This window comes from Rhincodon typus, chromosome 16, assembly GCF_021869965.1.
Source record: "Rhincodon typus isolate 14 chromosome 16, sRhiTyp1.1, whole genome shotgun sequence".
NCBI classification, from domain to species: Eukaryota; Metazoa; Chordata; class Chondrichthyes; order Orectolobiformes; family Rhincodontidae; genus Rhincodon; species Rhincodon typus.
Genome location: NC_063347.1, coordinates 28,898,050 through 28,923,224, shown reverse-complemented (window position 1 = coordinate 28,923,224; position 25,175 = coordinate 28,898,050). Strand labels below are relative to the sequence as shown.

The window sequence follows — 25,175 nt, the reverse complement described above, 5'->3', positions numbered from 1 at the left end:
AAAGACCTTGGCAATTCACCCCATCTATGCCCCTCTGATTTTATATGCTCCTCAGTCTCTTACGCTCCAGGGAAAAAAAGCCTCAGCCTCTTCCAATAACTCAAACCCTCTAATCCTGGCAACATCCTTGTAAATCTTTTCTGCACCCTCTCAAATTTAACATCCTTCCTATAAAAGGACAATCAGAATTGTACGTAGTATTCTAAAAGAGGCCTCACTGATGTCACTGTACAGCTGCAATATGACATCCCAACTTTACTACTAATGAAGGCAAGCATGCCAAACGCCACCTTCACCACCTTGTCTACCCGCCACTCCACTTTCAAGGAACTATGCACCTGCACCCCTAGGTCTCTTTGTTTGGCAACAACCCCCAGAGCCCTCATCTGAAAATTTGGAAATATAACCAGAAAGTGCTGGGAATATATATCAGTGAAGAGGGAAACCAGTAACATTTTTCAGACTTTAAATGTTAACTACACACACTATTAGAAAGAGACAATTATTTATATAAAGCTTGAGAGGCATCACTGTCAGCAACGGATCATGGTGAGACAGTACATGTGTTGAACCCTTGCTGTTGCGCTAATTCTGCATCACACTGGCCACATCCCTTCGGTATGATTTTGTTTAAACAGTAAATGATGAGCTGACTTGAAAACAATATTGTGCTTGTCAGTGCTAGTGAATTGAAGTAGCCTTGATGGAGGCCCATATGGGGAGGCGAAGGCCTAGTGATATGATCGCTGGACTGTTAATGCAGAGGCCCAGATAACGCTCTGGGGACCAGGGTTCCAAGCCCATCACAGCAGATGTTGAGATTTGAATTCAACAAATATCTGGAATTAAGAATCTAACAATGACCGTGAATCCATTGTCGATTGTCGGAAAAACCCTTCTGGTTCACTATTGTCCTTTAGAAGAAAATTGCCATCCTTACCTGATCTGGCCTGCACGCAACTCCAGACCTACAGCAATGTGGTTCACTCTTAGCTGCCCTCTGGGAAATTAGTTATGGGCAATAAATACTGCCCAGCCAGCAACACCCCTCATCCCCTGAATGAATAAAGGATTAACCTGAGGTCCTTAAGCTAGAGTTTATTGTCCCACCTGGGAAAGCTTTCTAGTACAATGCCAGCACTTTTCTGTGTTGGTAATTATGACCGGTTTTCTCCTCCCATGGGATTCTTATCTTTTCTTGTCATCTTATAGACATAGTGAATGAATTGTCAAGATTGCTGGGGTTGGCCGACTGTGTGAAGTGGAACATTCTACGTTTACCAGGCATACTGTTCAAGGAAATCAGCTGATTAAAAATAGAACTACATCCTAAACTTGACACACTTCATAAACATTTATTTACAGAAATAAGCATTAGAAACTTATACTTCCAAGCCCAACAAGAGTGTTTTGGGTGTCTTATAGGCGTGAGGTTTTAACCTAAGACAGTAAGTGTTCAATTCATTTACTGAAACATCAGAAGATTAAAATTACAGTGGTCTTTCAAGTTCTGTTTCCTTGTGTTGTTTTCCATCCTGCTTTAACTGGCCACTGGGTCTTCTCCAACCTGTGTTTAGTTGTGTGGTCTAAAATTCATCTCACCTGCTCTGCCAAAGAAGCCCTTTGAAATATTAGCTGGTTGTATATTCCCTGTTTGCTGAAGTTTTGTTTCCAGGCTCCACAATGTGAAGGTTCTATTCATGGTATAAATCAACTGGGTGATGAAAGCCACTTCATGCTTTCTGAGATCGTATGCTAACTGGCTTTGGTGCCTTCAGGACAGGAAGGGGGAATATCTTAACTTCAGCTCGGACTATCTTTTTTGTCTGATCCACTTGGTTTCATGAAGTAAAAGTAATGAAGAAACTCAACAGGTCTGGCAGCATCTGTGGAGAGAGAAACAGTTCACAGTTTGAATCCAATATTTTACTCTTCTTTGGAAAACCACGTGTAATGACATTGGTCAACCTGTGTAGCTCGGGTGTTTCCTGTACCAACTTTGTCAGTTTTTTTGATCTCCATGTTTGAAAAACTGGCTGATGGGATTCAAAATCTGTTGTCTTTTTATATCGTTGTGACATTTTCTTTTAAGACGGTGATTTCTTTTCAGGGTCCCTGGCAGTTGATGAATCGAGATTATCTGAAACTGATCAAGTAACAAATGGGCTTGGCATCAATGAATCTGACTTGAGGCAACGTGAACCTACTACAACTTTGGCCCCAGATACTGAAAAACTGGTTGGCTTGTTGCTTGATATATTCAAATCTTCAAATTGTCAGAGCACTGGCTCGGAAGTTCCATTAAACCAGGATGCAAGAATGCCGGTTTGTTCCAGTGGTAGTGATTTGCAAAGCAAGAATTTGGATTACTGTTGGGACCAAAGTAACAGCTTGACTAATGAGAAAGCACAACCGAATCAGAAAAACATCGGTCACACGCCACACACTGAAGCAGCACATCAAGAGCACACTCAGGAAGCCTCATTTCCTGTCTTTGAGCGAGAAAGTTCGAGATTATGTGGAAGTGGTTCTGGTTTAGCATATGTTGATGATATTCATTTCAGAATAAAAATGAAGGACCAACTTTCTGGAGAACATTCACAGCAGTACAATTTGAGAGCAGAGTACCCAGAGGTAAGGCTTGCTAGTCTGTGATTCTTTTGTTGCCTACTGCTTGAAAACAAATGAGAGAATTTGTTTACTGACCTGGATGTTGTAGTAAGTGGCGGGTTTTTGTCACTGACCTCCAAAGAGGTTGCCCACAAGTACTCAGTAACCTCCATGGTGAAGTTTCCAAACTTTACTGTTGGTAGATGAAATCTCATGCCAAGTTAGGGAAATGTCTTGCAGTGGAGAAGCATTAATGTCATCAAGCAGGTAGAGCTAATCATAGTGAAATATTCATACATGGAAATTAGGAAGTTAAAACCATTGAATCTTTTTACCTTTAGTTGAAACTTTTAGATCACGAAATAAAGGACAACATTTGGATCATGGTTGAAACTAAAATTAAGAAAGTTATTTAAGAAATTTTTTTTTTTTTTTTAAGTTTTATCATGGAACAATTAGACATTCCTGAAACAAAATTAGTGCCTTACAGCTAATTAAATGTTTATTAGCAATTGTTAAGTTAAAAACAGAATTATATCTCATTCAGCAAAGTGCTGTTCTTTACAAGGATCTTTTTCACTGAGACTGCAAGTGTAAACATGGGCATTTTTATCAAATCAGGATGGCAATAAAGATTGAAATTAGTAGGAAAAGCTGCATTGCATCCTTGGGGAAGCGTAGACTGTCTCACTGACTGCACCTTTCCGGATTTCTTCTTTTAACTGCGTATATACCAACTCTAGAGGCGCTGTCTGTTTCAGTGGCATAATGGTGGGGAATGCAATCATTTTTGCCATTACCACAGAAAATCTGGAAAATCCAGTTTGAGAAGTAACACTAATTTACAATGGGGTTTTCTGACTGTCATTAATCTATTGATACGAATTGAGACTGGATGAGGTGAGAAAGGGAGCAAGTATATCTGCGTGATATTTTATTTGTATGATTTAATGTTTCAAATCAATGCCACCACTGAGAGGATTCCAGACATGTACATTACTGTATTGGTATCTTAAAAGTCAGCAATCTTCTTCAGACGCTATAGGTGTCAACTTCCAAGACCGTTAAACTTGCTAGCTAGTTGTGACACTGTGAAACATTTTATTTATAGTCCTAAAATTTGCACAAATATATGCAAATCATTCAATGGTATCACCTGGGTCATTAGTAGATAACAAATAGCAAAAGCTTTAAAACAGCAAACCAATCTGAAACCTGCTACCTACAATGAATGTGAATATCGTTTTGTCGTCATGTATTCAATATAAACTACAGTGAAGTGTATACCATCGCCATATGTAGGCACCATTCACATTACAAGGTTAGAAAAGTAGAGGCGATGAGTAATTTCAGAAGGAAATTAGAAGAACAATGAAAATGATTTATAGTACTTTGGGGATAGAGTGGCTAATAACAATGATAAAATTTACAGAGCCAACATGAACTCATTAGGCTTAATGGCGGTCACCTCTGTTATAACTCGTATGATTCTATCTTTAGCGTGACCTATTACAAGGTACATTTTTAAAATAAAATGTTCAATAATACAGTTAAATAAGGTGATGATCAGCTTAATGCTGACTTAAAAAATATTCAGAATGGTAGAGTTAGCAGTATTGGGGTTTGATGACTGCCTTGTTAGGGTGATCATACAGAATGTTATGATCCTTTCAAGTATCATTTGTTTAATTGAAGCAAACTAATGATTCTATGGTACTATAACCTGTTTCACTTCTAGTCTGACACAGCAGGTTCTGACTCTGGCAAACAGTTAAAAATATTATTGTGGGACATTAAAGTTGTCCGCTGTTCTCTTAGGTGCCTTTAGTTGCTTCAGTTACAGCTTTTCTTCAAAGGTGCACAATAGTTTTCCTGAAAAACCCATTTTTACTGTGAAAATATCTTTTTCATGCCTAATTTGCATTTCTAATTGATCAGTCAGCCACCTTCCCTTTGCCTTTACATGTACTTATTAGGGACATCTACACATCCAGTGGAAAGCATGTATGATAGTGGTGATGGATAGTTAGTTTGACCCATGCTAACAAATGAAGTGTAAAAAAAGTAATTATTTAAAGCCTCAATTTGGATTATTTCCTCAAACCTTTTGACGAAAAGTGAAATGCTAAATTGCTAGCATGGAATGTTGAGATTTTCCAGCAAGGAATAAGGCCACTCAACATTCAAAATGTGTAGGTGTCAACATTTAATCCAGGTTGTTGAATTTGTTCTTGTGCTTATGTATCCCCTGCTAAGGAGCAGAGCATTGGAAGTATAGGAAGTGCTGAAAGTTGTAGTCCATGCACAAATGCCTCCCTTGAACAGCTGTACAGCAAGAAGGTGACCACCTCAGACTGCACCAGTGATAGTGAAATCAATTGGAAACTTATTCCCATAACTGGTAAGATGTTGTGTAATTGACATTTTGAGAAATACTGTACAGTGATTGTTTGAAGCTTCATACTTGAAGGCATTAAATGTTTAAAATAGGGGAAGCAATTATATAAAAAAAAAACTTCTGTTTTTTCCTTCCCAGGTTTTGAAACTACTTGATTAATCTGTGAACTTGCTTTCTTCATAACAATTTTTCTTTGCTCTGTTCAGGTAGTTAACTTCCTGAACAGAAATTGTAAGGGTTAATATAATCTGTATTCATTTGATGAAAATTAGTGTTCCAGCATCTTATGATGAAACTCCATTGTTTTTGTTTGTTTAAAAGAGTCATAAGATGAAGGTAATGCTTCTGTTTTGACTGTAACTGGATTATCAATAATTAAACATTGTCATACAGCTTGCAATTAGGACCTTCTTTAAAATTTACTGGAGTTGCATTGTAGCAAAGCTTTTCAGCAAGTGGGGAGATTTTTGAATGTTGAGGGCATTAAGTTAGAACTGCTCATGAAACAGCGCAGATGCTGTCTCCTACTCCAGTGTAGTCATTGGACTGTTGATTTTAAAATTGTGGTCTCCTCTAATGGCGTACTAGTTGAATAACGTCAAGCGTTAGCGTTACTAGAACGCCTCGTGTGTCTAGTTTATAGAATGTACGATAATAGCTGTCTTCGTTTGTAGATATGAAATCACGGATTGAACAACTGTTCTATTTACCACCAGAGGATTCATGTCCTGAAGATCCACGTGTCATAAATCGCCAGTCGAACATTAGTCATCAGTCGCCTTCCGATTCTGACGCTGGAGCAAGCAATGTTCTGAAGGACTTCCAGCCGGATTTTGCAGCTTATGAGACCAATGGGCATCCATTTGATCTGAAGGGTGACTCAGCTTCAGCAATTGAAAATGCTGTTCTATCAGAGTACAGTAAATTCTCAGATAAAATGAAACAGTTGCTTAAGAAAGAAAAGGTCCGATATGGTTCTGACAACAAAAAACCAATATTTCTTGCTCCACGAAAGGTCCCAGCACTATCCAGGTATTCAAATGTCCAGTCACACCAAGTTTCTGTCCAAAGTTATATAAATAAATTACGCAAGAGGATGAACAGTGTAATTGCTGATGCATGCTCTGACTTATCTTGTACAAAGTTGAATCTTCTTCCATCATCTTCCCCAGAGCTAGCTCAGAGAATGCAAAAAGAAAATGTAAACTGCAAAAGAGTCATACAAGAACTACTCCCATCCACAGGTTCTCAGTTAAATACTTCAGTGTGCACAACAGAAGAATCTGTCCACTGTAAAAACTCCGTATATGAAGAAGTGATTCCCTGTGAAAAGACTCAAGGGCCTGAAAAAGATCCAAAAACTGGTGTCTCCCTGTCTGAGAGTGCAGTGCAATCACAAACCTCTGGGCACACTAGCTCAGTCGATGATTCCAATTACATTGCTGCAGTAGGGGAAGACAAAAGATTGTCACCAGAGAAAACCCCAAGCTTGGGGAACCAACAGGATATGGTGCATTCAACGCAAGAACCCAGTGGGACTGTGGGGCTTACTGGAACACAACCATGTTTAACTAACTTAATTCAGCAATTAAACCCTGAAGTATTTTGCAGCTTAGTTGAAATTATTAAGGATGTTCAGAAGAACACAGTGAAGTTTTACATTTATGAAGTGGAGAAGACTTCTGTTTGTGCAGAAATAAAGGTACAATGACGCTCTCATAATGTCAATCAAACTGAAATCGGTTCTTGTGTGTTTTCAGTAAGCCAGAAGGAATGTTGAACTGTAACTGAATGTTAAATCATTCTGTGTTTCACAGAAAGAAAAAGAAACAAATTCTGTCATGGGTACATAAAGTAGTATAGAGCCTTAATCTGACCTCTGCTTAATTTGGGGTATGACAACTGAGGAAGGGTAATAGGCAAGATCACTCAAATGATACCAGCACGTAACCCTTTAAGTTGAAAGGATTGGTTGTAAATGCTTGATTTATATTGCTACACAGTATCAATTTGACATAAGTGCATGCTATCTCACTCCATTGTTGCGATATTGAGATGCACTGGCCTGCTATGTTGTTGATTATTAGAGATTACTTCCTTCCCCTTAAAATACTGGTCTTGTCCAAGTCATCTGTGCAATCCTAGGTTTGGCAGAGTCTTTCCTGGAGAGAACCAGTTTGGGAGGGGTTGGGTCTATAAAATGTTGCAACTACTATAATGCTATCAAATATTAAGTCCTCATTTGGGGATTTAGTATTGAAGTTGAAAGAAAACTGAGGAACCTCTGTCATGATGGTGACATGGAAGGGGAAATAGGTTTCTTCATCTATGTTCCATCTCAGTTTTAAAGTTGGGAATGTCCTTGTTCTGTTTCTCTAACAGTATTGTCAGAGATATTCATGTTTTTTGTGATATTTTATGTATGTAGGAGTAAGGAAATTATAACGTTATAACGAACTTTACAAATATTCACTTTTTAAACATGTGGATCATAGATACTAAGATAGGTTGGTAAGCAGTTTTGGGACATCTAATTTAATAACAGTATCCCCTGTCATTGTGACCAGTACAGACACCCTGGTGTTAATGTAAAAGCACATTTAGCATGGACCAAGGAAATGAAACAAAAGGGTGGGAGGGATATGCTCTCAATAGTTGTTTTAAATGGAATTTCAGTTTTAAAGTGTTCTAAATTGTGATACAGTTTGTAAACAGTTCATTAATTCTGAATCATGCAGGAATATTTGACCGGATTGGGTAATAAGGAATGTCATCCAGAGGAGTTTTTGAAAAAAAAGGATGGTTCGATGGATAAATTACTGATTATAATTCAAAATGAAGACATTGCATCTCACATTCACAAGGTGAAGACATTCTTCAAAACTTCCTTCACATTCGATTGAGTATTTTCTACTCTGCTAAAGTTCAACAAAATATAAATTGTCATCTGTTAAATGTGAAGATTTCCACAAATATGTACTTTTTTTTTAAAAAAGTAATTTCCTACAGCTTTGAGGTATTGAATTTATTGCAGGAAGTTACTTTTGTCATGTCTGTAAGTAATGTCATGCTTGTATTATTCACTTTGACGCAAATGAACCATCTGTTCGCTTAAATGAGTACAAAATTTGAAGCAAATTTCCTGGACTTTATTGGAATAAATTGCCAGAATACACTTGAATGTAGTCTGACAGTGGTGTGTTATTTTGAGCATGTTTTTTGAGTCAAGTGCTTCCAAAATACCTTTCTGGTGTGAACACATTTTAACGTTTCAAACTTAATTTGATCACAGGTGAACATTTGTTTTGGGGATACCAGAGGTAGGGGTATGATTTCTTTGTAAAGGGGGCTTTAAGTGGAACAGTGGTGATGAAAGAAGTTTGGAGTGCCCGGTCTCTCTTTTTTAACCTTTCTTCATTTCACTTCCTTCAACCGACCCTACCCTCTTCATATCAGTTTCTTTCAATACCTTTTCCTCCCCCTCTACCTGTGAGTTGATGAAAAAGCAGGCAGAGACCATCCAACTTTTCACAGGCTTTCCAAAGCAGCAGGATCAAGCCTCAGTGATGAGTTGATTTAATACCGATAAAAGAAGTGAGCATTGAAAGGTCTCACAGCTGAGCTCCATGCTGCATCCAAAATCTAACCTGGGAGTCATGACCCAAAATTTAGGAAACCCTCAAGCAGAGTTTAGCATTGAAGAAGTACTATATTGGTGCAATGTTAGCCTAAAGAGAAAGCTTAGCCTGATTTAACCAAGTTGAAACTTGCGGTGACACTCATCTACTTTGCCTTACTGACAATATAAGCTGACTTATGCAGCATTTGCATTATGACTAAGGTATTTCAGATTTGCTTTTGGGTTTGTGTGAATATGGAGGTGTTTGTACTTGCTGCTGAGAAGTATGTTTATTGAAAGGTTTTATTTAATTGCAGGTGCCATCTTTGATATCTTTGAAGAAGTTATCCCGTGTCAGTTTTGCCGGAGTGGATAGCTTGGATGATGTACAGAATCACACCTACAATGAACTGTTTGTATCTGGTGGATTTATGGTGTCGGATGAAACAGTCCTAAATCCAGAGTGTGTTACTGTTGGTAAGTTAGCCTGCAAACAGCTCACTGTTTAGTGACAGTTTTGCTCACTGTTTAGTGACAGTTTTAGTCACTGCCATATTATGTTAAACAGGATTGAGAGTTTAGATAATCTTTTAGTTTTAAATTAGAAAATAAAGAATTGTGAATGGGTCTGTCTGGTTAATACTTGTATTTTTAAGTTTTAAAATGAAGGATGCGATTCATTCCTTCTCTCCATCACTCTCTTTAGCAGCCATCCCCAATTTTGTATCTCAGATAACATGTCTTGAGAATTGGAATCCTGTCACTGCTTATTAGGATCTGGCCTGACAGTTTAACATGATGATCTGTTAAAGTTCCAAATACGGTATTATGTTTGTTTAGCAGAAGTGTTATTGTACTTGTTGTTGAACAATATAAAACAATTTTTCCAGAAAAACTTCAGATATTCCTGGACTTTCTTAAAGATTTGAGTACTCCTGATAGTAAGTGGGTCTGGAAAGTTCACTGCAAAATGCACAAAAAGTTGAAGGAGCTGGCAAGGTTAGTGTGTTGTCTCATTTCATATTGGTGAATAGTAACAAATCAATAATAATCTATTACAGATACCATAGTTGATTATTGATCAAAGTTGACCTTTGGTACATAGATCTCAATAATATATAGGTAATGTATACTATTGAAAATTGTGAACATTTTCTACATGAACTCTTATGGATACAGACCCATCTATGCTCTTGTGTGAGCTGTTTCCTCCCCACTTCCATTTGCTATTTGAACAAGAAACCCTCTTAAGACTGCTAATCCTTCATGGCCTTCCTTAGACTTCAAACAGTGTAGCACTCTTTCTTGGTCTTTATCAGGAATTCGCTTTTGAAATGTAAGTAGTCAGGGTTTCCCCCAGAGTATTTGTTCAATTTTGCATTGGATGTTTGAATGTTCGAGAGGCTCATTGGGGAATACTGCAGATTCTCAATAAAGTCTAAATTATGAGGGAAACTGTTCTGGTCATGTCTGATGGAAATTCTTTTTGCTGAAAGCACAGAGGGTTAAGTAGCCACTTCTTACCTACAGCAATACAGATTTGTTTTTGCTTTCCTTCTACACATCTGAAACATCTCTTTCAAATTTTATTTCTGTTGCCTTTTTCCTTCTCCCTAACCTTGCCTACTTTAATCCTTGACTGTTACCTCTGATTTACCAGCATAAGCCTCTGGATGCGGGGCTTGAATCCCTCCCCTAAGAGGTGTACACAACCTACCAGCCCATAGTCCCTGGTGTCTTAAATGCTCTGCCAACTACCTCCTAACCTCAAAGACAATGAAACAGAAAAATTAAAAAGGCATTGTTAATGTTAAAATACTTCGACAAATAGTAAAAGAATATTGTAATATATAATGTAGAAAACAGCCCAACAGGGTGGGTCCAGAAAGAATGTTGCTCTCAGATGGGGACAAGGGCAGGCCATGTGTGACTAAGATGCTCAGGGGGTTTTCTTCACTGAGGGTGGTGAAGGCTGTGAATGGACTACTACTCCCGTTTCATAGTTCCTATAACCAAACAAATTTGCATACAAATCTTACTGTAAACAGCTTGTAACTTTCCACAATTAACTTGTAATTGTACCATTTGGGAAAGATGGCATATGACATTTTATCCTCTAAGATCAGACTTATTGGCACAGAATCATTGGTACAATAATAAAAATTAGCAAGTACTAAATGGGACTGGATTTTTTCTTTTGTTTTCTCCCTGTGGATATACAGAGCATTGGAACTGAAGATCTTCAATTGTACAAGTCTTATTATCTTTGTCAGAATAAATATCTGCATGATTCTGTTATTAGTGTGAACTGATTCAGATGTTCAAACCACAGTGGTACTTAGTAGCTGTTTGCTGTGTACTGTAATTAATGGAACTATTTTTGTTTACACATTATTACAGAACAAATACAGCAGCTTTCAATATTCTATCGCTGCTGAATAAGTATCAGAAGTGTAATTTAGTCGAAGTTCTATCTTACCATGATTGTGACTCCAGATCACGAAACACTATTGAATTAGACTGTTTAGTTAAACTTCAAGCACAGACAATACAACACAGACATGCAGTGTTCCTGACTGGTAAGTATTGAATTCCAGCTACAATGTCATTTTCCCTTCTGTACATATAAATTGTAAATTAATCTACTTTGGGGTTATATTTTCAGAGAAAAATATGGAGCCTCTTTTCAATTACTCAGAGTGTGGAGTGGTCGTAGCCAGTATTGATGATCTTGTGAAGAACTTCAAAAATCTTATTGGCTACCATAGTTCCAGCATGGAAGATAAACAGCTGTTAGGATTAGGATCTCAAGATGGCCTGCAAGGCAAGTGAAATGTACTGGAAAATTTATTTTAATATTTCAGGGAATTGTTGAAAGAAGTCTTAAGTTAATACTCAGACTTGTATTGCTTCAAATCTGTATGAATGAACTAAATTTTAATTGCTTGAGTTTGCTGAAGGCAAAGTAAAATTATAAACACACGGGAAAAGAATTTACAGTAGTTGTGAAATTAGTGTTGTGCACTGCATTTTCATATTTACGCACTGAAACGTGAGAGGCAATAAATGCCATTAAATTCAATATGAATTTCATTGGAAAGACACAGGAATGCAGAGCATTGTTGTCAGTGAATTGTATGGAAGTTCATTGAGCTAAAAGGTTCAACGTTAATCACACCTTACAATACCGTGTTCAGTTTTGATCATGCTACAAAAGCAAATGTTTAAATTAAAATAGAGGAAAAAAGGAAGACAGATCCTGCACATACTGATAAAATTAGGAAAGCTTAGAAAATTATTTCTTAATTCAATATTCTTGATAAGTCAATTTCAGAACACTACATATGATCTCTAAAGGAGAGCAATTATTTACAAAAACAAAACTGAATGAAACTGCTAAAACTTAAAAATTGTCTGGAAATATTCTCATCCCCACTGGTTTAAGAAACTAATCTAAACTAGAAAAAGAACAAGAGAATTATTTTTGTTTAAATGCTGTTTGCTTTCTAATTAAAGAAATTGCTATGGCGCACTGATCTTCATCGGGCAACTGAACTAAATCAATTAACATGATTGCTCAAACAGTTTTGACTGTTCAGAAGAGGCCAGATGTTGATTTATGGATTCTTCCCTATTGGTCACAATCCATAAATAAGGGCCCTGCAAAGTCAAGTCAACAATTTCTGTAATGTGGCATTGTGAAATGGGTCCCATTTACTTTGTTCTCAACAGTGCATCCTTCCACACACTATGGATATAGTACATTGTTACTAAAAGTCTGAAGAAGTTGTCCTGCTATCTGGCTGCTTTGTTCCAGTGGTATCTGCATATGCTAATAAAATTGAAATTTCCAATAAATGTACTTTTGTTTTAAAGAACTCTTTCAGTTCAGATTTTGTTCTGAATGATTTGCCGTATTTTCATCAGTAATTTCTAATGGCTAGGTACATTTTCTTCAAATTCACTGGAGTTGGCAGAAGTTGGAAATATTGATACAGAAAACTTGGAAAGAAGTGAAGGAAACAATGAAGAGGAAGATATGTCATTGGACTCTGAAGATAATTCACCACAGATAGAAGTCTGTAGTGAGAAATCTGAAGATGTAAATATTGTGAAAAGCTCACAAACTGAGGTACAGGGCACAAAAGGTTTGCTGATCCATTCGGAGGAGTCTTCACAGCAGGCATCAGGTGATGTTCAGATCACGACATCAGTGGATCTCACTTCTGAACTGGCATCAAACGATATTCCTACTTCCACTTTGCAATTGGTCAAAGGAGATAAAGATTCCAAAAGAGTAGAAGGATTTGCATATAACAGTACTCCGTTTTATTCGCATTCAAATGTCGAGTCAGATTACAGGAACTTTAATGTAATTACCCATCAGAGTTTTCTAACAAGTGGATTTGGGCAATCGTACATGCCTCCTTTAAACCAGAACAGTCAAGACAGCAGCAGTTACTTTTCATCAGAGTACAATCAAAACTTACCTTATAAGAATAACTGGAAAAATTCTTGGAATGCTGGTGGTGCACCAAATTTGTCTTACCAGCAGCAACAGCAGAAGCAACATCAGCAGAGATATCACTAAATTCCAACTCCAAACTGTCTTTTGTGGGGAACTTTTGAAAATTGAACTTACTTTTCAACTGTACATAATACATGTTTCTAGACACTAGTGTCCTTGTGCTGTGGTGCTGAAAGGACTTCTTCGAGGGCAGAGGCATACAATGCATATGTTGGTTAATTGATCTCTGTTTGAGATGGAAACCATTACGTTTGTTTGTCTTCTGTTTAAATAACTACAGTTTCTTGCTGTTTTCTACTTAAAATGATTTAGGACTTTTTGTTCTACAGTTGCTTTTACTTGGAAACAAGCATTTTTATTCCTGAACCACATTTCTGTTCTTGAATAAGATGTCAATCATATTCCTCCTTAAGACAAAAAAGTTCAGATCTGGCAGTCAGAATTATCAAGATCTGGAAACTTTAGTACATCTGTACTGTAAGAACTTCTTTGAAGCATGTTACATTGATGGGTGATCAGTTTGTGTGTAAACTTAAGTATAATGGTTATTGGCTGTTTGATCCATTACATATTACCAGCCTGATCTATGTATCTAAATTGATCTTTTTTGGTTTAAAAAATATTTTTAATTTTTCAGAAAAATGCCACAAAATTCTTCTGACTTGCAGTTAAATATTTGATACATTTAATTTATTTTGTACAAATGTTTCATGAACCATTTTTTTTTTAAATTCAAGTTGTGTGGTTGCTGTTTGGTAATGATGTTTTATTTAATGGCCTTACAGCAGACACTGGACTGCGTGTTAACTAAACATATTCATATACCTCATTTTCAAGTGTAGAGCCTATTTTGCCACGTTCAATTGAGCATTAAACAAAACACTTGCATACAAATTACTTGAGGATATTTGTGTATGTGTGTAAATATATAAATATATATATAGATATATATATATATATATATATATATATGATTAAAACTGTTTTTCTTATACTGTTGTATATTAAAAATTAGACCTGTCAAATTAGTCTGAGCAATTTTGCTTTCTTGGTCTTCAATGTTTTTTATGATTTTTGGCAAAGTAATTGAATGCTGTGTAGATGATGACCTGTTCCCTTAACAAAGTGATAGTCTCATCCAGATTTTGCTGAGATAGCATTTTGGATTTGACTGAATTGTCAAAAACAGCCATAAAACCACTGCCTTACTTTGAGATGGGCTATACTTTTAGTGTTATTTTAATTCCTCAACTGCTTAATAAAGCTAAAACTTTAATTATTGAAAAACAACTCAATTCTACAATTGATCTGGCAGTTGAAGATCTGTGGGCTGTATACTTCCGGGGAGCTCCCGTAAAGTCCTACAATTAATCTCTGGTGACTAACATACTTTGGTCTCCTTTTTCCCATGCAGGCCCAAACTCCAGCAGCACAGTTAGAGCTTTTGGCTTTTTCCGGAAGCCCATATAATCCCATCCATTACCACCATCTTCTGGCTTGTTCTCACACTGAACAATTCCTTAAATTCCACTCAATTCCTCAAATTCCACTCAATTCCTCAAAATGCTTTTGAGTACTTTTTTTTTAATTCACTCGTGGATTGTGGAAATTGGCTAGGCCAGCGTTTGTTGCCCTTGAGAAAGTGGTGATGAGTGATGCCTTGAAGCACTGTGTCTACCTACAGCACATGCAATCAGTGCCATTTAGGGAGGGAGTTCCAGGGGGAAAAAAATGCATAAAGCTAGGACATACCTGCCTTTTTGTAGGACATGTAGAAATTTCTGTGAGGGTGGAGTGGGTAAGAATAGACGTGATATAGTCAGTTTCTGACATTATTGAATTCAGTATTGAGACTCAATGCTGTAAAATGCATAAGCAGAAATGTGGTGGTGTTCTTCGAACTTCTGTTGTGCTTGTTTAGGTCCAGGACAGAAATATTAGCATGACAGAGGATGGTTTTTGAAATGGTAAACAATTGGGAGGCTGGAGTCATTCCTATGGCCAGAACAGAGATATTCTACAAATAGTCACCCAATCTGTATTTAGCCCCACCACTGTAAAAGGTGAACACATTGTGAATGGCCAATGCAGTAGCCTCGACTGAAAAGAAGCAAAAGTGAAATGCTGCTTCACTGGGAAGCTGTGTTTAGGGCCCTGGAGGAGGTGAATGGCAATTGCATGAAAAGTTGATGGGGGGAGTGAAGAAGTATTAGAAGTGATGGAGGATCATAGTGTCATGAAGGGGACAGTCTGATAAGATTGATCACATAGGGGAGGGGACAATATAGTTTGACACCTCAACACAAGAACGGAATAAAACCTTTGTAGGAAGCAGGGAGTGAGAGGTATAGTTGAGGTCACTAGGGGAGTTGCTGGACAGTATCCCCACAAATGAACAGAAATCAAGAAAGGGAAGAACCAGGTGAATGTGAGAGAAGGATGAAAATTGGAACCAAAACTGATGAATGATGAATTTTTCCAATTCTGGATGAGGACCGCAGCACTGATGACATCGTTGACATATTGTAGAAAAAAAAAAGTTCTGGGTGGGTTCCTGAGTAGGACTGGAACAAGTAATGTTCCACATATCCCACAAAGAGACAGACATAGGTAGGTAGCCATGGCAACACCTTTAACTTGGAGAAAATAAGATGAGTTTGAACAAATTCTCCTCGAAGTGAGAACGAGCTCAGCCGAGTGAAGGACAGTGCTGCAGTCTCATAGTCTCTGCATGTTTTTTCATGGAAAAAGTGAAGTACCATCAAAACTACTGGCTTATCACTGTTAGAGTGGCAGGTGATCAGGAGACTTCTTTGACCTGAGTCATCCTTGAAGACTCTCGGCCACCCACCACCCAACTGTCTATCGTATATCTAACCTTTTCCTACACCCCTCACCTAATAACATTAGAGTTAAGTTACCAATCAGCATGTATCATCGAATGGTCGTATAGGCTTGAGAAGTTAAGTGTCTATAATTTGGACTGGTATTCAACCAACAGAAGGAAAGGAGGACAGAAAAACAAGTGTTCTTTGTAATTTTGATTCAGTCTACACTACTTAGGCAAGATTCTATCTCGATGCCTTCAGGTAATTTGGATAAGCACACACTGCGTTTTCAATGATTTCTGTCTTTTTCCAGCAATATTCAAACTCTACACATCCAAAATAAAATTTCACCTGGTCCTTAGGACAATTTGTAAGAATACTAATTTAAGGGGACATGATGTGGAGGTGCCGGTGCTGGACTGGGGTGGACAAAGTCAGAAATCACATAACACCATGTTATTAGTCCCAACAGGTTTATTTGAAAACACAAGCTTTCAGAGCCTCAGTCCTCCTTCAGGTGAAGGGCGGGGGTGGGGGGGGCGAGGTAGTATCTGACAGACTTTATAAGTAAAAGATCAAAGGTTCACACCATTCATGAGGATGTAGTAAACAAACCTAAGATGCTGTTAAATCTTTAATCAGTTAGAAGGTTTTAATTGATTAATATGTGTACGTAAATCCCCAAATTCCTTTTAAGTCATGGTCCTGAGAGAATTAAAGGTTTCATCAGTGAAAAGAGGTGACGTTTTAAGTCAGACAATGCATGATAGGGTGTGAGACCTTGTTTGGAATCGGTTTGTGTTTTAGTTTGGAGTCAGAGTGGTCCTTCTGAAGAAGGAATTCATAAAACACCTATTGACTGTCTAAATTGTGTTCCTTTTGAACATAATAAAATGTATCTGCAAACTGAAGTTCACCCCATAGATACACATGTGCGTGAAGGAGGGAGTATAAGAGAGTGTGTTGGGGGTGGGGGGGGAGGTGTAGTGTATGCATGCTTGTGTGAGAATGTATTTAGAACATAGAACAGTACAGGCCCTTTGGCACACTATGTTGTGCTGACCTATTAGCCTACTCTAAGATCAAACTAATCTGCATACCCTTCATTTGACTATCATCCATGTGCCTATCCAAGAGTTGCTTAAATGTCCCTAACGTATCTGACTGTACACAGAGTGGTGGGTACATGGAATGCACTGCCAGCAGTGGGTGGTAAAGAACCTACCTCCGACATCTCCCCTTCCTTTCCTCCAATCACCTTAAAATTATGCCCCCCTCATGATAGTCATTTCCACACTGGGAGAAAGTTTCTGGGTATCCACTCTATCTATGCCTTGCATCATCTTGTACACCTCTTATCAAGTCACCTCTCATCCTTCTTCGCTCCAATGAAAAAAACCCTAGCTCCCTCAACCTTTCCTCATAAGACCTGCCCTCCAGTCCAGGCAGCATCCTGGTAAATCTCCTCTGTACCCTCTCTAAAGCTTCCACATCCTTCCTATAATGAGGCAACCAGAAGTGAACGCAATATTCCAAATGTGGTCTAACCAGGGTTTTATAGAGCTGCAGCATAATCTCGCGGTTCTTAAACTCAATTCCCCCGCCAATGAAAGCCAATACACCATACACCTTAGCAACCCAATCAACTTGGGTAGCAACTTTAAGGGATCTATGGACATGGACCCCAATCTCCTTCTGTTCCTCCACACTGGTAAGAATCCTGCCATTAACCCTGTATCCTGCATTCAACTTCAACCTTCCAAAATGAATCACTTCACTTTTCTGGGTTGAATTCCATCTGCCACTTCTTTGCCCAGCTCTGCATCCTGTCAATGTCCCGTTGCGACCTACAACAATCCTCCATACTATCCACAACTCCACCAACCTGTGTCTTCGGCAAACTTACTAACCCACCCTTCCACTTCCTCATCCAAGTCAGTTATAAAGATCCCAAAGAGCAGAGGTCCCAGAACGGATTCCTGCGGAACACCACTGGCCACCAAAATCCAGATTAATACTTTCCATCTGCTACCACCTTCTGTCTTCTATTGGACAGCCAATTCTGTATCCAGGCAGCCAAATTTTCCTGAAACTCATGCCTCCTTATTTTCTGAATGAGCCTACCATGGGAAACCTTATCAAATGCTTTGCTAAAATCCATAAACACCACATCCACTGCTCTACCTTCATCAATGTGTTTTGTCACATCCTCAAATAATTCAGTACGGCTTGTGAGGCATGATCTGCCCCTCACAAGCCACGCTGACTATTTCTAATCAAACTATGCTTTTCCAAATAATCATAAATACTACCTTTCAGAATCATCATTATCCTCAATAATTTGTCCACCACAGAAGTAAGACTGAATGGTCTGTAATTCCCAGAATTATCCCTATTCATTTTCTTGAACAAAGGAATAACATCTGCCACCCTCGAGTCATCTGGTACTACTACAGTGGAGAGTAAGGACGCAAAGATCATTGCCAAAGGTGCAGCAATCTCTTCCCTCGCTTTCTGTAGAAACCTTGGGTATAGACACTGTCTGGCCCAGGGGACTTATCTATCCTCTTGTTTTTCAAAATTTCTAGCACATCCTCCTTCCTAACATCAACCTGTTTGAGCAATATCAGCCCGTTTTACACTGTCATCACAAAGCACAAGGTCCCTCTCACTGGTGAATACTGAAGCAAAGTATTCATTAAGGACTTCCTCTACCTCCTCCGACTCCAGGCACAAGTTCCCTCCACTATCCCTGATTGGCCCTACCCTTACTCTGGCCATCCTCTTTTTCTTCACATAAGTATAGAACGCCTTGGGGTTTTCCTTAATCCTACCTGGCAAGGCTTTTTCATACCCCCTTCTAACTCTTCTAAATCCATTCTGCAGTTCCTTCATGGCTACCTTGTAGCCCTCTGGAGCCCTGTCCGATCCTTGCTTCCTCAACCTTAAGTAAGCTTCTTTCTTCCTCTTGATGTTCCATGTCTTGTCATCCAAGGTTCCTTCGCCTTACCATCCTTCCTTGCTTGCTTCAGTGCGCCAAACCCATCCAGAACTCATAGCAAGTGCTCCCCTCAAGAACCTCCACATTTCTGTTGTGCATTTCCCTGAAAACATCTGTTCCCAACTTATGCTCTGCAGTTCCTGCCTAATAGCATTGTAATTCCCCCTTCCCCAATTAAATACTTTCCCATACCGTCTGCTCCTATCCCTATCCCTCTTCATGACTATAGTAAAGGTCAGGGATTTGCGATCACTAACACCGAAATGCCCTCTCACCGAGAGATCTGACACCTGGCCTGGTTCATTGCCAAGCACCAAATCCAAAAAGGCGTCCCCTCTAGTCGACCTATCTACACGTTGAGTCAGAAATTGTTCCTGGCACACACCTGACAAAGTCCGCTCTCTCTAAACTATTTGCACTTACGAGGTTCTAGTCGATATTACAGAAGTTGAAGTCACCCATGACAACAACCCTATTACTTCTGCACCTTTCCAAAATCTGTCTCTCAATCTGTTCCTCAGTGTCTCTGTTGCTTTTGGGGGGTCTATTGAAAACTCCCAATAAAGTGACTGCTCCTTTCTGGTTTCTGACTTCCACCCATACTGACTCAGTAGACAAAGCCTCCTCGACGACCTCCCTCTCTGCAGTTGTGATACTGTCCCTGATTAACAATGTCACTTCCCCACCTTTTACCTCCCTCCCTATTTCCTTTGCAACATCCAAACCCCAGAACATCCAACAACCATTCCTGCCCCTGTGACATCCAAGTCTCCATAATGGCCACAACATCGTAACTCTAAGTACTGATCCATGTTCTAAGTTCATCACCCTTATTCCTGACACTTCTTGTGTTAAAATAGACACACTTCAACCCATCACACTGACTGCAACTTTGTCCTATCAACAGTCTGTCCTTCCTCACAGACTCTCTGCATGCTGTATTTGCCTATACGCTAGCTACCCCATCCTCTGATCCGTAGCTCCGGTCCCCATCCCTCTGCCAAACTAGTTTAAACGCTCCCGGGTTTAGTCTGGTGGGGTCACCTGTAATGCAACATGAACCCAAGATCCTGGTTAAGGCCGTCCTCACTGGTACGAAACTTGGCTATCAGCCTCTGCTCAGCAACTCTGCATTGTTGTGTATCCCTTGCAGGACGTTTAACAAAGATGCAAGGCCGAATGTCCTTGACCGTTGAAGTGTTCCCCCACTGGGAGGGAGCATTCCTGTCTGGCGACTGTTGCGCAGTGTCCATTCATCCGTTGTCATGTCTGCATTGTAACATTTATCCTGAGAGGAGAATGATGACTGGTTGGCAAGTGATATGTTCAGTGGAGGTGTTGACTTGGTGAATGTACCAGTTAATTGCCAAGCTTTAACGTTTAGACTGGTGAAGGCATTGCCCCGAGAAATGAATCAGCGAATAGCTGTCACACATTCTGATGAGTTGAAACTGGTGCATTTTCTTGAAATGTATTGTGTGAGAAGAATAGGGCACTGTGTATTCATGTGTAGCATCCAGTACAGAAGTGTACACAGCCTCTTCACACAATAAGACAATGGGATGCTGCCATCAAGCCAAAAACATATTCTGCCCACCAAACTGAGTATCGGGGTGTATGAATGTGTGTGATACAACGTGTGTATATGTCCTAAAGACTGGCAGATTGCATTAAACAGCATATCTTTGGCTATTCATAAACTCCCAGGCTACACTTGCAAATCTCAATATTAGATGCAATTCTGCAACCGGACAACATCTGTAGGTAATCATCTATGCAAAGAATTACGCGGACAACCAATTTAGGATTAACAGGCTCTGTGGCACATTTGCATGTCCTACAAGATACATAAATTCTTTATGGTCTAAATTATTAACATCCTTATTGTATATAGCATAAATTTAATCTTTTTTGGGCTAAATTTCCCCCTAATAAATGCATTAATCTATTGGAATTTCAAGCATCATGCAAATACATTACATTGGAGTGAGAACTTGATTTAAGATGCACTACAGCTTTAACTCCTAATTCAGAGAACTGATCTGTATTATGGAGTGACACTTGAGATCTCAAGCACAAAAGCAGAAGGAATAAAAAAACTCTCCAGAGAAGCAGAGCATTAAACAAATAAATGAATTATTATAAAGGTTAAAGAATCACTGTTGCAATCCCTTTCATTCTAAAGATAATTAGCAGAATTTATTTCACTTTGGTTTGTTGAACATGAAAACAGTGCTTTTACATAAATAAAATTTGTAACTGAATCGCACAATATTGAAGTCTCCTTTAAATATAATCTTATAAAATTGATTGCTAACACAAATTTGATGGTGTGCCTTAAAAACTTGATGCTTTGTTTGTGAAACATATATCTGCCATTTTTAATCAGAGATAGTGAGAACTACCGATGCTGGAGTCAGAGCTAACACAGTGTGGAGCCTCCAGCTCCACACTCTTATCTCTACCATTTTTATGTTCTCCGAGCTCTTGCAGTCTTTTCGTGCCAAACAACACTGCCTAAACCTAATGGAAAGGATTTCTCAGCATTTTGCTCCTGAACTTTACTAAGTATAATTAGCTACTAGAAAGCAGGGGAATCTGATCCTGTTTGATTTTGCTATCTTCTCACACAAATGCAAACATTTGTCATGCCTTAAATTTAGGAGTCAACTTGAAGAAAAACAGAATTTTGACAGACTGAAATTTTCTTTGCTAATGTACTTTCATAGGCTCTTTACCCCTAGTACAAAGCTAATAATGGATCATGATGACAAAATCACCATCAGTTCATGAAAGCAATCTGCATAATTTTGGGGCAATAAAGATTGGGCAATAAATGCAACCCTGTCAGGATGCAAGCAGTGCTGGCAACAAAAGTAACATATTTGGGAGTAACTAGTAATTCCCTTCAGCACCTCTCACCACTTCTCTCAAAATCGGAAAAACATAGCCCAAGGAAACCTGGAAGCTACATCATTTTCAAATGCCATCAAATTGCAAAGCAACCTGTCATTTGAATCAATAAATGATGTGTTGTGAGACAGTGGCTAATCTGTTTGGCCTGTAGGTACTGGCTAAAGGTCAACGCAAGCAAATGATTGTATGTGGAATACTTTGAAACATCTGAGGTGTTTAATAAGATGCTTTTCTTTGTGTACAACTAAGCATCACCTGGCCATGGATGCATCTTTTCCATGTTGATATTTAAACTTTGTAGATAACACTAAAACAAAACAGAAAAAAAACATAGCCAACAATAATTTCCAAAATGCTACCACTGCCTAGTGCTATCACGCATAAACATAAACTTGATTAACCTGAGCTTAACATTTTCCAGATTTGGGTTGGGTGGGTGGATGGCAAGAGAAAGAAGTGCTTCAAAGTGATCACACGTTTTGAGATGTCGCTAAATATTGTTCATCTTCATGTGCAGGACTGGATGTTAGGCCAGTTTCCAATTCCTTTTGTTTCTGCATTAGGCCCTATAAACAAACAAAATTGATTTCAGGCAATTGTGGTTTCTGAATATTAGTATTTTAAAATGCACACTCTTCATGGTAATGCTTGTACCTGTTCATATTTGCACTGGTACTTGATTTCCAAACCAAAAAAATGTAGCATCTACAGATCACTATCATTCTTAATTCAGCATAACTGCTGTCAAAATTGCATCTACAGAAACTGTACCTATTAAAGCCTATTACTTCACTTGCAGATTATATTTATAATTAGTACCATATGCATTCAATTATCTGACTCACTTGCCTTCTCGATCAAGGCAGTCACTCATTGTTGGACACATTCAACCAACATAGATCCCGGCCAGAAATATCTGATATTTTCAACAATTTTTCCAAAAAGAGTCAAGTTTTATGTTTTACTAGCATTTTGGTTTAATCTCTAATTGCCTGTTATTGAATGTTGTATTGTTTTTTGTTCAGTACTCCTTGTGCATCACAAATGACATTAAATCAAAAGAATCATGAAACAGTACCTTTTAGTTCAAAAACATACCAGAAGCACATATTCAAAAGAACTTCCAGTTTAGCATTATTTTATGATTTCACAAGGTGACTTCCAATCTAGGCCATTTTATTTTATGAAACTGCCTTATTATATGGTGACTTCAGATCTGTCCAAAATTGCACTCTCTGCCAGGGATGTGAGAGAGCTACAATTTGTGGAAGGTGGAGATAGGAAGACATTAGTCTATGTCAAGTGGTAGTACAAAAGCTGATATGACTGGGAAACCACAACTTTGGTTCACGGCAGAAACCAAGCTAATGTGCTGAATCACACCACATACTTGGTTTGGCAGGAAGCAATGAATCAGCAGTTTGCAAGAAGCAACAGGACTGCTTAAAGTGGAAAGTTATTAGATACAATTTTTAAAATTTATATAGTGTATCAGTATCAATTTTTATAATAAGTCTTACCTGGCGAAGCTCAGAAAGACCTTTGAGAATAGCTTGCTGTCGTTCCCTGTTCCTCACCAAATCAGGGTTCAGGAGAGGATCTCTTGAACGGTCTGAGCTATAGTTTTGATGCTGGAAGTAATCTGTAACTGAAACAAATGACGAAATGGAAAACTTGGGTATATTTGTCAAAACAGGACTCACACAGCTTCCTAGATCCACATCTATCATAAGGATGATTCACATGCATTCCTCCATAAATATGAACCCACAAAACACCTTCCAATTTATGTATGCTTTAAAATAGAAAAGATGCAATAGCAATGCATGGGTTGTTAAACATTACTTCTTCTGAGATCCAGAATTTATTACAAGTTATAGCAGAATATTTTAAGAGATCTGCTAAAAGATTATTATTTTAGGACATTAAGCCAAGAGAAAGACTTCAAACCACAGCAGTTTTAAGAATGAAACAAATTGAGAAACAGAAGCCACAGGCCTCGTAGGTATCCGTGCCAAACTGTGCCCAGAAGTATAATGTTTACCACATTTTAAATGAGCGCCTAAGTGAAAAGCAAAGCTGCATAAATACCATTAAAATGTTTGTATTGTGGGTCATTTGTTGAAGGCCTTGACAGTGGTGCATCGGGATCCAAATGGTACACCTCATCTGTGCGCACATAAGGAACAAAGTTTGATGATGGTGGTCTGTCATTATCTGATTCGTTAGCAAATACAGCCCTTTGGCACCATTCGCCTTCATTCACATTTGGAATTGAATGGAGCTCCTTCTGCTCCATTTGGAGAGGTTTGTTCCTCAGTGCAGGAACAGGTGGAGATATACACCTACAGAAAAAAAGTCTTCCATTAAACCTCCATTTCTCATTGCATTATGCTGGCAAAATTGTTTTCATTCTGGTACTTTTTAGAATTCTGTTTCAAAAATAGTATTTGTTTAGATAGGATTTAAATTTCTTAAGAAAATGCACTACCATCATCTTAATCCAATACAGTTAATTTCCTTCATATATTTCATAAGCATCTTGTAGATAGAATCATGCAGTATTTAGGAAAGTGAAACAATTAACTTGGCATAAAACACAAAAATATCTTGACTGAAACAAAGAGGTTAGTCTAATGTTATTATCCTAGTAGTTGTGTTTATCAAGTTTGTTAGCTCCTAAGACCTCGCCTGATATTCCCTACAAATATTTAAATTACGTCCCCCAAAACTTTAAGTAAATTGTAAGTAACCAATTAATGCAAATGGGTTCATTTGCCTGAAAAGCTTCAATCTTTTTAATTGGAGGACATTTTCTACTCATCCTGTATTATATATTTGTAAACTCGTCTGGCAATTTAAAGATAATGCAGGGGTTGAGAAAGGTGGATGAAAGATCAAACTGGATACAGTCAATCTATATGTGGAAGCAAATGTGTTATCAGGTGAAGTCACAAAAGAACTGCTGTTAGATGAGATATAGAAAGGAGCGAAAAATAAAGGTAACACTGCATGAGTGGAAAGAGAAGCCACTGCAGGTGATTCTCTGGCTATGACAACAGAGATAAGATGCAACTAGGGAAGTGTATTCCTAGACAGCTGGACAATATGGAGAACCACTGGAGAAGGACGGTGTGGTCAACTGTGTCAAAGGCTGCAGCAAGCAAAAAGGGGACAACAAGGTGCAGGGCTGGATGAACACAGCAGGCCAAGTAGCATCATAGGAGCAGAAAGGCTGACGTTTTGGGCCTAGACCCTTCATCAGAAAAGGGTCT

The 25,175-nt window shown here is 38.5% G+C and overlaps 2 protein-coding genes across 10 annotated transcripts in view; one reads left to right on the top strand and one right to left on the bottom strand.

The window, feature by feature from the left end:
• Nucleotides 1-14,049, top strand: part of tasora (transcription activation suppressor a) — a 55,942-nt gene extending 41,893 nt beyond the window's left edge. For 2 of the 4 annotated variants that reach the window (XM_048606791.1, XM_020536244.2), the window contains 9 exons: nt 2,111-2,634; nt 4,867-5,011; nt 5,683-6,710; nt 7,747-7,872; nt 8,945-9,104; nt 9,518-9,626; nt 11,028-11,206; nt 11,293-11,451; nt 12,572-14,049. In XM_048606791.1, coding sequence (XP_048462748.1) covers nt 2,111-2,634; nt 4,867-5,011; nt 5,683-6,710; nt 7,747-7,872; nt 8,945-9,104; nt 9,518-9,626; nt 11,028-11,206; nt 11,293-11,451; nt 12,572-13,218 — 3,077 coding nt within the window. In that variant the 3' untranslated portion in view covers nt 13,219-14,049. Of the gene's footprint in view, nt 1-2,110; nt 2,635-4,866; nt 5,012-5,682; nt 6,711-7,746; nt 7,873-8,944; nt 9,105-9,517; nt 9,627-11,027; nt 11,207-11,292; nt 11,463-12,571 lie in introns of all 4 variants that reach the window. The other 2 variants (XM_048606792.1, XM_048606793.1) reach the window with 2 other exon arrangements.
• A 7,107-nt stretch (nt 14,050-21,156) lies between these two features.
• Nucleotides 21,157-25,175, bottom strand: part of ccdc66 (coiled-coil domain containing 66) — a 73,621-nt gene continuing 69,602 nt past the window's right edge. For all 6 annotated transcript variants that reach the window (XM_048606785.1, XM_048606788.1, XM_048606790.1 and 3 more), the window contains 3 exons: nt 23,992-24,245; nt 23,421-23,548; nt 21,157-22,466 (listed from right to left, as the gene is read on the bottom strand). In XM_048606785.1, coding sequence (XP_048462742.1) covers nt 22,371-22,466; nt 23,421-23,548; nt 23,992-24,245 — 478 coding nt within the window. In that variant the 3' untranslated portion in view covers nt 21,157-22,370. The remainder of the gene's footprint in view (nt 22,467-23,420; nt 23,549-23,991; nt 24,246-25,175) is intronic.